We start from the raw sequence: 17700 nt of genomic DNA, 5'->3' as shown, positions 1-17700 counted from the left end.
AAGTGGCATCCGGTCCTGGGTAGACCTTTCTAGGAAAAGGAACGGGCGATGCGCAACTCGGGTAGATAACAGTAACAGTAAAGTTGGAAGGGACCTTGGAGGTCATCTAGTCCATTTATGTATGACTTTTTACTCCCCCGAGTCTGGCTTCCCCGGACAAAACTCGACAACCGAGGCCGGGAGGACGCTCTACCCTCTCCATCTCTACGGACTGCGCCGCTTCCTCTTCTTTCTGGAGACGCGGCGCGTGCGCGGGGAGATGACGTCAGCGTCCCCGCGCCGGAAGCTCCCCGGCCAGGAGCTCTGCTGGGATCCGGTGGCGGCAGGTTCGACCCCCCAAATGAGAGCGGCGGGTGGGAGGGGGCGAAGGGGAGAGGGAGAGGGGAGGCGAGGGGGGGGGCAAAGCCTGGGGTAGGGGGGCCGGGAGGGGGTGCACAGGTTGCTATGGAGACCCCCCTGCAGCCAGGGGGCGGGGCCAGCAGGGTGGGAAGGAGAGGGGGCGGGGACAGGTTTTGGGTGGGGGGGGACATGGAGGCCTCTGGGGGGGCATAGAGTCAAGGGGGGGGCTGCTATTGCTTCCCCCCTCCCTCTCCTTCCAGGGATGAGCCTCAGCTTGGCCCTTTGGAAGCCAAAAAGGGGTGGGGGGCATCAGAGGTTGTGAGGAAGGGTTCTGACTTGAGTCAGAAATCCCTTTTAAATCTCCCCCACCAAAAGGTCAGAATACAGAAAAATCACAGAGGTGGTTAAATCAGAATCTGAGCTGGAAGGGACCTTGGAGGTCATCTAGTCCAACACCCTCTGCTCGACTATCCCGTTTTTCAGACAAATAGCTGTCCAGTCTTCTAAAAAAGGACACACACACACACACACCAAAATAGTTTACAGGCGGTCATCAACTTACAAGTTCATTTTGTAGAGTGTTCAAAGTTAGGGGACGCAGTGGTCAGTGGCTAGGACGCTGAGCATCTCGATCAGAAAGAGGTCAGCAGTTGAAATCCTTAATGGAGTGAGCTCCCGTGACTCATCCCAGCTTCTGCCAACTAGCAGATTGAAAGCACGTAAAAAATGCAACTAGAAAAATAGGGCCCACCTTTGGGGGGAAGGGAACAGCGTTCCGTGCGCCTTTGGCGTTGCGTCATGCCGGCAACATGACCACGGAGACAGTAAAAGAGACCCATTTAAGTCACACACATAATAACAGAAGGGACCTTAGAGGTCCTCTAGTCCTATCAGGAGACCCATATCATGTCAGGCATATGGCTGCCCAGTCTCTTCTTGAAAACCTAGAAGGTCCAGAACTTGACCTTCTGGAGGCAGCCAGTGATGGGGGGTTCTTGCCCATCAGAGCAGGATAGGAATGGGGGGGGAGTGGAGAAGGCACCTCTGTTTTTTTCATCTAGGTAAGCAACCAAGCCATCAATGTCAGCATCTCGTAAGCATTTCTGAAAGGTGCTTCTCCTTCCCTTCCTTTCCCTCCCCAGAAACCCAGGGAGGGCCCCTTCTGAGTCACTTTCCACACCCCCGTTCCTTCTCTGCCCTGAAGTTTTTGCTTATCGGTTGCGGCTCTTTCCTCCCACAGTCTCCCACGGCTTTCCAGGAATGCTGGAGACATGTCTGAACAGAACATGTCTGAGCCAAGGTGGCGCAGTGGTTAAATGCAGAACATGTCTGAGCCAAGGTGGCGCAGTGGTTAAATGCAGCACTGCAGGCTACTGCTAGATCAGCAGGTCCGCGGTTCAAATCTCACCGGCTCAGGGTTGACTCAGCCTTCCATCCTTCCGAGGTGGGTAAAATGAGGACCCAGATTGTTGGGGGCAATATGCTGACTCTCTGTAAACCGCTTAGAGAGGCCTGAAAGGCCTATGAAGCGGTATATAAGTCTACTGCTATATTGCTACTTCCAGGTTGTCTCTGCCCAAAGAATAACAGCTTCTCTGTGTGAAAGCGTATATGGCTGCAAGTATTAAGTCCTTGTAGGGAGAAGCATGCAGGAAATGTACATAGGGTGTACATTTACATAGGTTTAGGGGGGGAAATATTTGAGATGTTGTGTTGTAATAGTTGTGCAGGACAAGTTCCTGGAGACGGTTGGCTGCAATCCAGAGCCAGTTTTGTGCTGCATGTCAGCCGCTGAACAGAGGCCTTTTACATTATCACCCCCATATGGCCCTTGTTCCTTATTTATTTATTTATTTTAAAAATCCCTGTCGTTTTCACCTGTCAGTTTGTTAATCCTTAATGTTTCCTCCACCCTGTAATCAAATCTCTAGTAAGTGCCTTATATAAGGAAGCAAAGCAAAACAAAACAAAAAGGGACAGCAGTTTTTTTCCATGAGGTGACTTCAGCTTTTTAGCCTGAGTGATCTGCTAAAAGGGGTGGGGGGAGAAGGGAAGGATGAAAGAGTAAAGGAAAGGGGGAAGGGAGGAGAGGAAAGGAAGGAAGGGAAGGATGAAAGTAAAGGAAGGGAAGGGGAAGGAAGGAGAAGAAAGGAAGGAAGGGAAGGGTGAAAGTAAAGGAAGACGGGGAAGGGAGGAAAGGAAATGGAAGGATGAAAGTAAAGGAAGGGAAGAGAGAAAAGGGAAGGAAGGAAGGGAAAAATGAAAGAATAAAGGAAGGCGGGGAAGGGCGGAGAGGAAAGGAAGGAAGGGAAGGGTGAAAGTAAAGGAAGGCAGGGGGAAGTGAGGAAAGAAAATGCAAGGATGAAAGTAAAGGAAGGGAAGGGGAAGGAAGGAGAAGAAAGGAAGGAAGGGAAGGGTGAAAGTAAAGGAAGACGGGGAAGGGAGGAAAGGAAATGGAAGGATGAAAGTAAAGGAAGGGAAGAGAGAAAAGGGAAGGAAGGAAGGGAAAATGAAAGAATAAAAGAAGGCAGAGGGAAGGGAGGAGAGGAAATGAAAGGATGAAAGAGTAGAAGGGAGGAAGGGAAGAAGGATGAAAGTAAAGGAAGGAAAGGGGGAAGGGAGGAGAGGAAAGGAAGGAAGGGAAGGATGAAAGAGTAAAGGAAGGGGTGGGGAAGGGAGGAGAGGAAAGGAAGGATGAAAGCATAAAGGAAGGGAAGGAAGGATCATTTTAACCATTCTCTTTTTCCCCCCACTGACATTTTCCCAAACGGGTGGCCCCATATATATGTGTGTGTGTGTGTATATATATATATTAATCTCATTTCTTAATCCTAACTGATATAACTAAACTCTGGAAAAGTTCATGGCAAATAAAACCAGCTATTCAAGACCCCGTTTCATTGAGGCCCGTTTTGGAGATGCCTATAAGATATATTAAATTTAGCCGTAATTTAGGGACCTTTCAGAGGTGGAGTCTTCGGCGCGCTCTGAGCTTGGCTGTGAGTTTCACGACCCAACTAGGTAACCTCATCAGGGCCTCCCCATATTTTGGGTTTCATCCAGGCGTTTTCCAAGCAGCGGGAAGCCGCTCGTTGCAGAGCGGCGTACCTGGAGGAGGATAGCTCACCTGAGCAAGGCAGACCTTTAGGGTCTTTGAGGAGCCTATGATGGCCTCGGTTACTGACACGAGTCTTTGTGATTTGAACAGGAGAAATGGCCACAGAGGAAGGGCAGCCCCTGCTCGGTGCCAAGGAGCAGAAGGAGAATTGGCAGCAACCCACTGAGCGCCATCCTATCGCAGGCAACTATCTAAGGTAGATGTTAACCTCTTTCCCAAGCAGCTGGGAGGCTAGGAATAAAAACGGGGAGCAGAGAAGGGCCAGAGACACGACGAGGTTTCCCGTTCCCCGCTCCTCACCAGGCCTCTTTCCCTTTGAGTGGTTGGAGCGGGGGTGTCAAACTCAAATGTCGTTGAGGGCCGCATCAGGATTGCTTTTGACTTCAGGGGGCTGGGATGGGCGATGGACAGGATGGGCGTGGCCAGCTTGACGTCACTCGTGTCAAGGGTGCTCTGCCAGTGAAAACGGGCTCCCGAGTTGCATTTTGTTCTGACCTAGGTTTCCTGAGAAAGCATAAATCCCAATCTCAGTCCCAAAGAGCCTCTTTTATTTAGACCGCTGTGAATTATGGTCACTCACAGCCCCTAGTGATTCACAAACAGCCTGTGAAGATCCCGACAGATGCCTGCTCGAGTTGCCACAGGCTTTCAGGGTAAGGTTGATAAGCGCCCACCTTTTATCTCCCTTGAAACGCTGCTGTTTAGTTTTGCACAGCCAAATGGAACGGGACTTCTCAGAGCTTGAACCGACTAGATGAACGAATTGTTTCCTGCAAAGGTTCACTTCCGTTTGCTTCCATTTTACGTCTTATGGGAGGGGCCAATCATCTCCAAGTCTTACTCCCAAGTCCCTCCCCCCCCTCCTTAATTGTTCTTGCCTTCTGGCAGCTCTGCGCACGTGCAAACTTGGAACAGACTCACACTGTTCTTCTGCCCCGCTGATGTCAGGCTCCGATGGCAGCTCATAAGTCCCAGATGGCCCTGGCCCCCTCTCTGAGCCCTCATCTGAGCCTTCTCCAGCCACCAGGACTGCTCCATCTTCCTCCCCAACCTCCTCACTATCCGACTCTGCTGCCAGCTCCGAGGCCACCGGCAGACCACAACACATTTCTGGCTGCGCTGGCCTCCTGCAACTGTCTGCCAGCAAAAACGAAGCTCCATTTTCGCTGGCAGAGGCACCGTGGGCCGGTCCTTCGCTGTTTGCGGTGTGGCCCCGTGGTCCAGATCTAAGCACCCCGTGGGCCTCAAACCGCCCCTACAAGCGATTCCTTTCCAAGCTGCACCCTTCTCTTGTTTTAAATCTGCATAGGACCGTTGCTAAGCGTGACATTTTCTCCCGTGAGTTTTGCCCCCGTTAAAATTCAGCGAGCTTCAACAGCCTTTCTTGGCCGCAGAGGTTAAGGGGTTTCCCTGCCAAAGGTGAAGTTAGCGAGACGGTCGTTAAGCGCGTTCGGCTTCCCCTATTGACTTGGCTTGTTCAGAAGGCCGCAAATGGAGGTCACGTGACTCTGGGACACCGCAACCGTCCTAAATACGAACCAGTTGCCGAGTGTCCTGATTTTGATCACGAGGCCGCAACGGTCTTAGCGTTGTGGAAAAGGGGCGAAGTCCCTCCCCCCCCCCCCCAGGGCGGTTGTAAGTCTGATCGAATGGCTGTTAAGTCAAGGATTCTCTGTATCAGCACAAGGTGCAAACACCATGCAGATTTTGGGATGTGTGGTGTTTTAACATCTTTGTAGCGGTGTTTGCCTTGGACTTTTGAGTAGGACTTGGTCCTTAACACCAATAAGACCAAGAAGCTCATAGTGGACTACAAAAGGAATAGATAAAAAAGAATTAAGTTAGATACAGTTAAGTTTTGATTATTAGGGGGGAAATGTTAGGATATAGGATATAGTCAAATAAAGGAGGGATAATGATGACAATCTATATATATGTATGAGTATAATATAAGGAAACTAGATGAAAATTGCCAACAGTGATTTGGAAAGGAGGATTAGAAAAGTCTGTTATTAAATATTATGGATGTTTAGCTAGAATAGGACATAAGGATTCAGTGTTATTGGAGGATTTTAGAAATATTAAATGAAATGCCAGTATGTGGTTATGTATTAAATCTTGGTATATTTTATGATGAAGGACATTTAAACAATTATAGTCAAATAAAAATGGAGGTATAAGGGTAACATGTATAAATATTTGAGTTAAAATACTTGAGTTAATATGAATTATGCTTGATGACTGTGGAAGAGATGCACGAAAACCTTTTGTAACCAACTGATGCACTTTCTACAGTATGTAAAGAAGGAAGATTTTATGTGTTGTGTTTGTTTTGAAAATAAAATCTATTTTTTTTAAAAAAGGGGAATAGATCAGACATCCAGTCCTTGCTTATCCGTGGGGACCGAGTGGAGCAAGTGGCCAGTTTTAAGTTTCTGGGTGTTGTCATAAAATAAGGACCTGACTTGCAGCCCTGGTCAAAAGGGCCCAGCAGAGATGATACAACCTGAGACTTTTCAGGAAACAACAACTGATTGGAAAACTGCTGTTGACTTTCTACTGCTGTACCATAGAGAGTATTTTAACTTACTGCGCCTGCATCTCATTTACCAATTGCACAGGGGCAGGTAGGATGCGCTCCAGAGGGTCAACGTCATTGCCCAGAGGATCATGGGTTGCCCTCTCCCCTTTTTGGAAGAGTTTTATAGCTCCCTCTGCCTTAAGAAAGTTCAAAACATTCATAAAGATCCATCTCATCCTGGGCACTCTTTTTTTTTTTTTTGAACTATTACCATCTGGCAGCCGGTACAGAACAATAAAGACAAGACCAGATAGGCTGAAAAACAGCTTCTATCTCAGAGCAGTAACCATATTGAATTCTACTGTATAGTGCAATATTAATGCAATCTCAGGGGTTTTCAATTTCGATTATATAGCATGCGAAGGATGTGTGTTTGTGTTTTTATTTTTATAGTTACCCTGTTTCCCCGTAAATAAGACCACCCTGGAAAAAAGCCGAATTGGGATTTTGAGCGCATGCACTTAAATAAGCCCTCCCCCGGAAATAAGCCCTCCAAGAAAATATTGCAACACAGCAGCAGCCAGGAGGTGACCACGCTCTCCACCTCCTGCACCTCAAAAATAATAAGACCTCCCTGAAAACAATGCCAAGCGCTTATTTCATGGGTCAAAAGAAAATAAGACCCTGTCTTATTTTGCAGGAAACATGGTATAATGTACACTGAAGATGCATTTAATTTCCTTGTACGATGTGCAATGAGAATAAAGTAAAGTAAACTACCATATGTTTTGGACTATAAGATGCATCTTTCCCCCCCCAAAAAAAGAGGGTGAAAATTTAGGTGTGTCTTATACATGGAATGTGGCCCCACCCACCCCCACCAGAGGCCAAAAACGTGAGGCACGGAGGAGGCGATGGTGTGTGGCAATCCCTGCAGCATGGAACAGCTGATTGGCGGGTATCCCAGCAGTCCGATCCACCCGCCAATCAGCTGTGCTGAACCAGGCTGCAACAAGTGCTGAAGCTGACCTGGCGGGTTGTTTCAAGAGCAGCAATCACCTTCAGAAAGCACAGCAACTCATTCAGCAGGATTCAGCATGATAGAGCCGAGGTGGCGCAGTGGTTAAATGCAGCACTGCAGGCTACTGCTAGATCAGCAGTTCAGCGGTTCAAATCTCACCGGCTCAGGGTTGACTCAGCCTTCCATCCTTCCGAGGTGGGTAAAATGAGGACCCGGATTGTTGGGGGCAATATGCTGACTCTCTGTAAACCGCTTAGAGAGGGCTGAAAGCCCTATGAAGCGGTATATAAGTCTACTGCTATTGCTATTGCTATTCAAAATAATGATCATAATAATCTATAATACATTACCCAAAGCAGGTTTTCCAAGGTAGAGTAAATGCAAGCAAATCATAAGCAGTTTCACTTTCAGTTCTCCGCTAAGCCAGGCTCCTTCCCGTCTCCTTGTTGCTCACACGGCAAATGTCAGAGTCCCCATTGGCTGATTTAGTTGCTATGCCTATTCATTGGCTGACCTTGTTACCGTGTGTCAGCTGAATACCATGGATGCTGGTAGGCAGAGGCAGAATCTTTCTTATTATTATTATTTTCCTCCCCAAAAAACTAAGGTGCGTCTTATACTCCGGAGCATCTTACCCTCCGGAAAACACAGTAAACTAATCTCCTTGTTTTGATGTTCCGCAGGTAAATGTTTCCATTTCCTTATGGAGAGGAAGGAGTTTGAAGCATGGCTTGATAACCTGTCTGTCACGTTTCTCTCTCTGGTGGACTTGCAGAAAAATGAGGCGCTGGACCACCTGATTGCCTTGAGCGGGGCCGCTCAGCTAAAGCACCTCTCCAACAACCTCGAGGCGCTTCTCAAGCGGGACTTCCTCAAACTGCTCCCGCTGGAGCTGAGTTTCTATTTGCTAAAATGGCTCGACCCGCAGACCTTACTCACCTGTTGCCTCGTCTCTAAGCAATGGAACAAGGTGATCAGCGCCTGCCTGGAGGTGTGGCAGGGGGCCTGTCGTAACCTCGGCTGGCAGATTGATGACTCTCTCCAGGAGGCCCTGCACTGGAAGAAGGTCTACTTGAAGGCCATCCTGAGGATGAAGCAGCTGGAGAACCACCAGGCTTTCGAGACCTCCTCGTTGATTGGACACAGTGCCAGGGTCTACGCACTTTACTATAAAGACGGACTCCTTTGTACAGGTAGGGCAGCCCACCGAGGTCCGAAACCGAAACAAATTCTGCTTGCGAGAATCGGGAGTGGGTGCGCTTTAGTTGAAGTCTACGGGGTTGTAATGTGGAATCGAACCCAGGAGCCCAAAACTAAGGGCACCGCACTCGCGTCGGAGGTACTGAGGCGCTTCCTGGGTCGAAAGGATTATGTTCTGACCCAGCTCCCCAAACATGACAGATCCTCTGTTAAACACTCAAAGAGCCATTTGGACCCGTTTCCCACAGAAAAGAAAACACCGGGAGCCACAAAACCTGGGTGGGCGTGGCCAACTCAACATCACTCACTCTCACCCAGTCACATGACACACACCTCAGTCACGCCTACCCAGGTTTTGTGGCTCCCCATTGTTTTCTGTGGTAAACAGGCATCTGTCTTTTACTTTCTTTCTTTCTTTCTTTCTTTCTCTCATTCTCTCTCCCTCCCTCTCTCCCTCCCTCTCTCCCTCTCCCTCCCTCTCCCTCTCTCTCTTTATGTCTGTCTCTCTCCTCTGTCTCTCTCCTCTCTCTCATCTCTTTCTCCCTCTCCCTCTCTTTCTCTTTATGTCTGTCTGTCTCTCTCCCTCCCTCCCTCTCTCTTTCTCTTTATGTCTGTCTCATCTCTCTCTCATGTCTCTCTCTCCCTCTCTTTCTCTTTATGTCTGTCTCTCTCCCCTCTCTCCTCTCTCTCTCCTCTCGTCTCTTTCTCCCTCTCTCTCTCTTTCTTTTTATGTCTGTCTCCCCTCTCCCTCTCTCTCTCTCTCATCTCATCTCTTTCTCCCTCTCTCTCTCTCTTTCTCTTTATGTCTGTCTCTCTCCTCTCTCTCTCTCTCTCATCTCTCTCAGGCCAGGCGAGGAGTTACTGGAAGGGCAGGGCCAGCCAGTGGTGGGTTCAGCCGACAAAGAGCCCCAGCAGGGGGATGAAAGAACTACACGAGGCTCTGGAGTTGCCAGCACCCGCCCTAAGCTAACCGTTTTTCTTTCGCGGCTGTAGGCTCAGATGACTTGTCGGCCAAGCTGTGGGACGTGAGCACGGGTCAGTGCATCTACGGCATCCAGACCCACACCTGTGCGGCGGTCAAGTTCGATGAGCAGAAGCTGGTCACCGGCTCCTTCGATAACACCGTCGCCTGCTGGGAATGGAGCTCGGGAGCCAAGACCCAGCATTTCCGAGGCCACACCGGGGCAGGTACGCCGGGGTCTTGAAGAGAGCGTCACGTCGGTTACGCAATTGTCTATGTGGTCTTGTCATGTGGAGCGGCTTCCTCCACTTAGCAACCAACCCGCCTCCCGCCTTTGCAGACAGCTTGGGACAGAAATACCGATGGGGGAAAGTATTCGTAGCTCGGAGTTGAAGTGATGGGTCCTGGGTGCTCTCTGAGCTTGGTGGTTTTCTTGCAGATGTTTCACGACCCAACTAGGTAACGCCCTCAGTGCTAGTAGGCAGTGGGGTTTGTGGAGAGGAGGATTTGGGCCCTTGGTGCTGTCTGAGTGTGATTGTTTTCTTCCAGACGTTTCATGACCCCACTAGGTAACATCCTCAGTGCTATAGAAGAGAGTGGGATGTGGAGAGGAGGAGGAGGAGGAGGAGGAGGAGGAAGAAAAGGATGACGACTGGGGTCCTTGGTGCTCTCTGAGCTTGGTGGTTTTCTTGCAGATGTTTCATGACCCAACTAGGTAACATCATCAATGCTAGCAGGGGGTAGGTAGGTGGATTGAAGGAGGGGAAGGAGGAGGACCGTGAGGTCCTTGGTGCTCTCTGAGCTTGGTGGTTTTCTTGTAGACATTTCATGACCAAAGTTGATAACACCATCAGGGGAATCAAACGCCTGCAAGGAAACAACCCAGATCAGAGAGCACCAAGTAGCAATAGCAAAAGCTCTTAAACTTATATACTGCTGCCCAGTGCTTTTACGGCCCCCTCTAAGCGGTTTACAGAGCCAGCCTATTGCTCCCCCAACAATCTGGGTCCTCATTTTACCGACCTCAGAAGGATGGAAGGTTGAGTCAACCTTGAGCCTGGTGAAATTCGAACCGCCCAACTGCTGACAGTTGTCAGTCAGCAGAATTAGCCGGCAACACTGCACTCTAACCACTGCCCCACCATGGCTCAAGTACCTCTCACGCCAGCATGTTCCTGCCACTGTTACCCGCCCACCCCCTTCAAATTGCTCTTCAGATTCTACCTCTTAGAGGGTCTTTGGCGCAGTCCATTCTCACCCGCCGTCACGAGATAGAAGGAAGACAAATCCCCCTTTTTCTCCTCCTCTAGTTTTCAGTGTGGATTACAACGACGAACTGGATATCCTGGTCAGCGGCTCAGCGGATTTCACGGTGAAAGTGTGGGCCTTATCGACCAGCTTCTGCCTCAACACATTGACCGGACACACGGAGTGGGTCACAAAGGTGAATAATAGCCTTTCTCTTCTTCAGTTGCTTGAATAGAGTAGAGTAGAGTAGAGTAGAGTAGAATAAGGGTAAGGTAGGGTAGGGTAGGGTAGAGTAGAATAAGGAATAGAATAATAAAATAATAAAATAAATAAAAATAAGAATAGAATAGAATAATAAAATAAAATTAGAATAAGAATAAGAATAGAACAGAACAGAGAATTATAAAGCAGGATTGAATAGAATAGAACAGAATTATAGAGTAGAATAGAATAGAGAATTATAGAATAGAATAGAACAGACAATTATAGAGTAGAATAAAACACAGAAAAATAGAATAGAATAGAGAATTGTAGAGTAGAATAGAACAGAGAAGAATAGAATAGAACAGAGAATTATAGAGTAGAATAGAATAGAGAATTATAGAATAGAATAGAACAGAGAAGAATAGAATAGAACAGAGAATTATAGAGTAGAATAGAATAGAGAATTATAGAATAGAATAGAGAATTATAGAGTAGAATAGAATAGAGAATTATAGAATAGAATAGAACAGAGAATTATAAAGTAGAATAGAATAGAGAATTATAGAATAGAACAGAATTATAGAGTAGAGTAGAATAGAACAGAACAGAGAAGAATAGAATAGATTAGAATAGAACAGAGAATTATAGAGTAGAGTAGAATAGAACAGAGAAGAATAGAATAGATTAGAATAGAATAGAGAATTATAGAGTAGGGTAGAATAGAACAGAGAAGAATAGAATAGAATAGGATTCTTTATTGGCCAAGTGTGATCAGATATACAAGGAATTTGTCTCAATGTACATAAAAGCTGTAAGTGATAAATCATGATGATAGTCACTGAAGAACAGAAATGTTGGGCACAGTTGTCATAAGCTGAGGACTAGCCTTATAACACATTTTCCTGTCCCGGGAGGATGGAAGGATTTACATTCCTGATGACTATCCTCCACCGTTCACTCAGAACTGAAGAAGCTTCTTGGATGAGAAGCGAAAGCTCTTCAAAGAAAAACAAAAGTCCAGTTGCCTCTTGGAAAAAGCACCTGTGCCTGGTTGTTGGTGTGTCTTATAGTGATGTCCCAGGGGGGGGGGGGGGGTCTGCAGATATTTTCTCACACCCACACAATCTACAGGTCTTCTATGCAGCAGCCTTAACTCCTGTTTGCAGGTGACGTCAAATCTGATTTTGTGAATCAGGCTCAGGAAATTTGATCTGAATTCATCCGAACAAATGTGTTAAGTTGGCTTGTGTCATGTATGTGCCTGCAGCCTTACTGAAATCATTTTTTTAATGGCAGGTGGTCTTACAAGAGAGCAAAGTCAAATCCCTCATGCATAGTCCTGGTGATTACATTCTTTTAAGCGCGGATAAATATGAAATCAAGGTACGTCCCTGATTTTCTTTCTTTTTTCAAAAATATATTTTTATTGTTTACATTTATGTATATTGAATACAGTGTAATTGTCCTGGCATCTCACTTGCCATAGAAACCAAAGTGAAAACAAATAATATATACACTATTTTAAATAGTGCTAGTGTTTTACAGTTATTTTATTGATTCTAATACAACGAAGCATATATAGTGTCTTTTTCCAAGTCCACCTCACCAAATTTTTTCATATTCCAACTTCCACCTTGTGCTTCTAACCATTGATAGAATCTGTTCCGTGTATCGTAATATTCTGTCTCTCCTTTGTCTTTTGTTTTTAACGTTAGTCTATCCATTTCTGCACAAACTATACTATCTTCCTTATCATCTCCTCCTCTGATAGGGTTTTCACTCTTCCACTGCTGCATATATACCATTCTTGCTGCAGTTAGGATGTGTAATATTAGATATATTGTCCCTTTATCATAGCCATTTGTTTCCCCAAAAATAAGACAGGGTCTTATTTTGTTTTGACCCCCGAAACAAGCACTTGGCCTTATTTTTGGAGAGGTCTTATTATTTTTGAGGTGCAGGAAGCCCCTTAACCTCGGCCCGCAGATCAGCTGATGCAGAGAGGGCCAGAAGTTCTGTCTCTGTTTCTGGCACATTCTTAACTCTGCCATTAAGAGAAGGGGCCCATGTGGAGAGGAGAAGTGAGATAAACAGTAAATAACTTTTAGTCAACTAAAGAAGCTTCTTGGAAGCTTCTTGAATAACAAGAATGTTAATGGATAATATTTAATGATACATACAGGTGTGTTATGGGGGGGGGGGCGGGCGGGGAAGTGCTTAAATATCTTAATTAACTGAATTTGTTTTAGAATATGTCATAAAGGTGTAATATTATTGAAGATCTATTGAAACTGCAAACGAATGCCAGTAGGTGGTTGTGTCTTTAAATATAAATGATTCTAGATAAAAACATGTTCAAATAATGGTAACCAAATGAGAATTGTGGTACAGGGATAGTAAAATACATAATTTTTCTTTCTTGACTTAAAATGTACAACTCGATTTGAATGAAGTATATGTAAGGATTGTGGAAGAAACACATGGAATATATTTGTAACCAATCGATATGCTTTCTACAAGATGATTCTTTTTTGTGTGTGTTTTTGTTTAACGAAAACAATTAAAAAAAATCTCAAAAAAAAAAGAGAGAAGGGGCACAGTAGCTAGGGTTTGCGAGAGCGGCCTCCGCGAGGCCGTTCCTCATTGATGGCCGGTGCATGTGGGGCTCATGGAGCGTGTTCACCCCCCTTCCCCCCCAGGAAATGGTGGGGACCAGCTCTGCATGCAGTTCAGTATTTTAGGGGAGAGCTTATTTTTGGGGGTGGGCTTATTTTACTGCATGTGCTCAAAAGCCTAATTTGGCTTATTATCCTGGGAGGTCTTATTTTCGGGGAAATAGGGCAATGCCTAATAAAAATCTTTCTGGCTTGAACTCTATATGTTGTCTAACCATTTTTTCTAACCACACATGGATTTGTGTTCTGACCCCCCTCATTCCACACCAAAGCACACTCCGAGCCAGAGATAAATTACGGCATTTAATTAACAGACAAACAGGTCCTTGGCATCAACCCAGCACAGACAAGCTTGGGCACCAATAAACACAGATAAGGCTTGGCAGCAGTCCAGCCTGCCAAGCTCATACAAAGTTCTCCGACATTCGATTCTGTGTTGACTTGTGCAAAGAGGGCCGTGTGCACAAGTAGCCTTTTTATAGTCTCGAGAGGAGCCTAATGACCACCAGCTGAGTGCAATCACCTCCTGTAATTGCGTAATTGTTCCTGACGCCTATTAGCTCTTCGATGGCGTGCATCTAGGAACAACTCACTACTGGCTTCCGGCTCACTCTCCCTTGTCTCCTCCCCGCTGGTCCAAGGCTCAGGTGCCTCCTGTTGGCCAACCAGCCTCTCTGCGCCCTGCTCGGAATCAGAACCCTGTCCAGGGTCCTCCACATCCTCCAGAGCCGACTCATAGGGCCCCTCGCTGTCGGAGTCTGTTTGCAGCTCCAATGGCTCCTGCTGGGCCACAACAGATTTGTATCCAAAATTTCCTTGCTTTTTGAACAGGTCCACCACATGTGATATGTGCCTGGTATTTTTTTGCATTTCCAACAGTTTGGGGATATATTGCTAAACCAAGCCAATCTTGCCGGGAGAAGGAGATGACCCCTATAGATCCCCTGGTTTTCTAATTTCCTTTCTTTTGTTACAGATCTGGCCAATCGGAAGAGAGATCAACTGCAAATGTCTGAAAACCTTGACGGTTTCCGAAGACCGAAGTATCTCTTTGCAGCCTCGGCTCCACTTCGACGGGAAATACATTGTGTGCAGCTCGGCAATCGGGCTCTACCAGTGGGACTTCGCCAGCTACGATATCCTCAGGTAGCCCTTCTGAATTTTATGGTGAAAAGCGAACCTCCTCCAGCTGCTGTATTTTACCCAGAATGCGTGGGGGAGGCCGTGACCGTAACTTTTATTAGGATAGCAGTTATAAAGAAGAAAAGTGAAACGAGATATACAAAAATTGTCACCATAGAAAAAACGAGATATACAAAAATTATATCACCGTGCACCAAGGTTTTGAAGAGGCAAATTTTAAAAAATAGTTTTTGCACTCTGCAAACCTCCCAACAACGGATCGTTTTTCGCGAAAACGGGCCCATTTTTGTTGTTTTTTCTTTTCAAAAAAAGGCATGAATAGCCTTTAGGGGGCTTGCAGAGTGCTTCTGGGGGGTGGCCCCCCAAAAAATGGCCCGTTTGCGAAAATGGGCCTGTTTTATGTCAAAAAACTTGCATGCGTAGCCTTTAGGAGGCCTATAGAGTACTCCTGGGGGCTGGGGGGACAAAATTGAGCAAAAAACAGCCCAGTTTTCACTCATTTCTGCCCTCCCCAGCTCCCAGGACCTCTCTGAAAGCCTCCTACAGGCTCTGCACTGCCATTTTGGTGAAGGGGATGGGGTTTCAGGAGGCAAAAAATGCTGTATTCAGTGTATAAGACGCACCCAGATTTTCAGCCTCCTTTTTTAGGGAAAAAGGTGCGTCTTATACTCCGAAAAATATGGTAGTTGGGTAACCTTTAGCATGAATTACGTCTTCCCATGGAGTAAACCAAGTCTTTTAGTTCTGCAGCTGTTATCATGTAAAACCAAGGTTGAATTATTGCATCTATTAACTGGGTGTTATTGCTGGATCGCTTCTCACTTTTCTTTAGTCAGCTCTGTAGATTTTCCACTGGGTTAAGGTCTGGGCTATTCCCAGGCCATTTCAGCAGTGGAATATGGTTATCTTAAAACTCCCCCCAAAAAAGTGGTGTTATTAGCCATCAAATCTCAAAAATGCACTTTCCCCAAAAAGTTTCCACAATTTTGGCCATTACTGTATTCCCAAGATTCCCCTCAATTCAGGCAGCTGAATTTTGTTCTGAGCCAGGGGAAACTTCCCATTGTCAAGGGGCAGGATTCCTCTCCACCCACCCCAAAAAATAGGGTCCATCTTACGATTTCCTTCTTGTCTTTCTCCCCTTCCTGCAGGGTTATCAAACCACCTGAATTTGCAAACTTGTCCTTGTTGGGCTTCGGTGACATTTTCGCCCTCCTGTTTGATAATCACTACCTGTACATCATGGACCTGAGGACAGAAAAAACAATCAGCCGTTGGCCGCTGCCGGAATATCGGAAGTCGAAGCGGGGTTCGAGCTTCTTGGCGGGAGAGATGGCTTGGCTGGATGGCTTGGACGGTGAGAACGACATGGGCTTGGTGTTCGCCACCAGCATGCCTGACCACAGCATTCACCTGGTCTTGTGGAAGGAACATGGCTGAACTTGGCCAAAGACTCTGGAAGGTGGATTTATATATATATATATATATATATAATAAATAAATATATATATATATATAAATAATAATTTAAAAAAAGAGAGAGAACGGAGACTGCCAGCAACGAATCCAAGGGACGATGCTTTGCATGAACCAAAGTTAACAAGAGGTTTCATCCTGCAACGCACAATCGGTTTTTGTTTTTTTTTACCATTTTTCTTTTCCAATGCCATTTTGGAAAGTAGCGGGATGGGGAAGACGAACCCTCCCCGTACAGAAGTCTGTTGAATTTCTTTCTTTTTTCTCAGAATGAAGGTATCCCAGCATCTTAATTGTTTCCACCATTATCTCTCTCTCTCTCACACACACACACACACATATATATATATATATATATTCGTGTTCAAATATATCCATTTGAGCATATTTTGTGACTGGTTTGGGGTTTCTTGGGAATTGGCGGGACGGGGGGGAAAGCAACAACGATTCAAGACTAGCATATTGAAATGCATTTCTTTCTTCCCCCTTCTTGTTTAGGGGGAAAAAAGAGGTTAATCAAATTTGTTTTTAAAAAATGGCTCTGATTCACCACCATTACCGTAGTTTTTGGAGTATAAGACGCATCTTTCCTCCCCAAAAACGAGGGTGAAAATCTGGATGCGTCTTATTCACTGAATACAGCATTTTTGGCCTACTGAAACTCTCCCCCCCCCCCTTGCAACAATGGACATGCAGAGGGTTTAGGAGACTTGTAGAGTGCAAAAACTTAAACAATTTACCTCTTCAAAATCATGGTGCGTCTAAAACTCCAGTGCGTCTTATAGTCTGAAAAATACGGTATATAAGATTTGAATACTGGTACCGTGTTTCCCCGAAAATAACACAGGGTCTTATTTCCTTTTGACCCACAAAATATGACTTGGGCCTTATTATCAGGAGAGGGCTTATTATTTTGGGGTTGCCGGGCGGCTGCTCCCTTGTAAGTGGGCTCCTGAAGAGCCGGACACAGCCTCAGAGGCGAAGCAGCCATGAGGTGACCACACTCATGAGCAGGCGCCCGGCAAACCCCCTCTCCAGCCGGGTAGAGCGCCATTCACTGACCTAGGGGGTATCCCTAAGGCGACAAGGCACGTGGCACTCTGCCCGCCTCCCAGCTCTCGTGGCTTGACGCTTTCGAGATACTGCTAGGTCGGTGAGTGGTGCTCTGCCTGGCTGGAGGGGGGGGGATTGTCCAGGGGACTAATTTTCAGGGGGGGCTTATATTTTTGCCCACGTGAAAAATGTGGCAAGGCCTTAGTTTCAGGACAGGTTATATTTTCGGGGAAACACGGTAGTCCTCAACACACAACCACAATTGAGGCCCCCAAATCTCTGTTGCTTAAGCGAGACCATTGTTAAATGAATTTTGCCTGATTTTTACCACCTTTCTTGCCAAACTTGTTAAGTGAATCGCTGCACTTGTTAAGTTAAGCCAACGCGGTTGTTAAGCGAATCCTTGACTTTGCTTGTTGAAAGGGGGAATCACATGACTCCGGGATATGGCAACCATCATGAGTTTGAGTCAGTTGCCAAGGGTCTCAGTTTTGATCTTCCCATTTTACAACATTTCTTGCCGCCTTTGATACGTGAATGATGGCCGTTGTTAAGTTAGTCACGCGGTCGTTAAGCAAATCTGGTATCCCCCTTGACTTTGCTCGTCAGAAGGTCGCAAAAGGATCCCCGGGATGCTGTGACCGTCATAAAATATGAGTCAGTGGCCAAGGATCCGAATTTTGATTGCATGACCATGCAGACGCAGCAACAGTCGTAAAAGGGTGAAACATGGTCGCATAG

The 17700-nt window shown here is 46.3% G+C and overlaps 1 protein-coding gene across 2 annotated transcripts; it reads left to right on the top strand.

Moving 5' to 3' along the window:
• The first annotated feature begins 12 nt into the window (after window positions 1-12).
• FBXW2 (F-box and WD repeat domain containing 2) lies at window positions 13-16293 on the top strand. Of its 2 annotated transcripts, XM_032232972.1 has the most exons (8): window positions 249-326; window positions 3548-3653; window positions 7683-8192; window positions 9193-9387; window positions 10471-10604; window positions 11909-11995; window positions 14264-14433; window positions 15582-16293. In XM_032232972.1, exons 3-8 carry the CDS (start codon window positions 7703-7705, stop codon window positions 15868-15870), a joined length of 1365 nt encoding a protein of 454 aa, XP_032088863.1. In that variant the 5' UTR covers window positions 249-326; window positions 3548-3653; window positions 7683-7702; the 3' UTR covers window positions 15871-16293. The 2 variants fall into 2 exon arrangements, with proteins under 2 accessions (XP_032088862.1, XP_032088863.1); XM_032232971.1 differs by lacking the exon at window positions 3548-3653 and having other exon boundaries at window positions 13-326.
• The last annotated feature ends 1407 nt before the right edge of the window (window positions 16294-17700 follow it).

The sequence above is a fragment of the Thamnophis elegans genome, chromosome 16, assembly GCF_009769535.1.
Source record: "Thamnophis elegans isolate rThaEle1 chromosome 16, rThaEle1.pri, whole genome shotgun sequence".
NCBI classification, from domain to species: domain Eukaryota; kingdom Metazoa; phylum Chordata; class Lepidosauria; order Squamata; family Colubridae; genus Thamnophis; species Thamnophis elegans.
The sequence above is the reverse complement of the archived record's forward strand: the minus strand, read 5'-3'. Positions and strand labels throughout refer to the sequence as shown.

Excerpts from the sequence above, each read along its gene's own strand:
- FBXW2 (XM_032232971.1), top strand. The coding sequence starts at position 122 with ATGACTTTTTACTCCCCCGAGTCTGGCTTCCCCGGACAAAACTCGACA. Across the intron at positions 9,388-10,470 it reads CCGAGGCCACACCGGGGCAG|TTTTCAGTGTGGATTACAAC; the intron begins GTACGCCGGGGT and ends CTCCTCCTCTAG. Across the intron at positions 11,996-14,263 it reads CGGATAAATATGAAATCAAG|ATCTGGCCAATCGGAAGAGA; the intron begins GTACGTCCCTGA and ends CTTTTGTTACAG.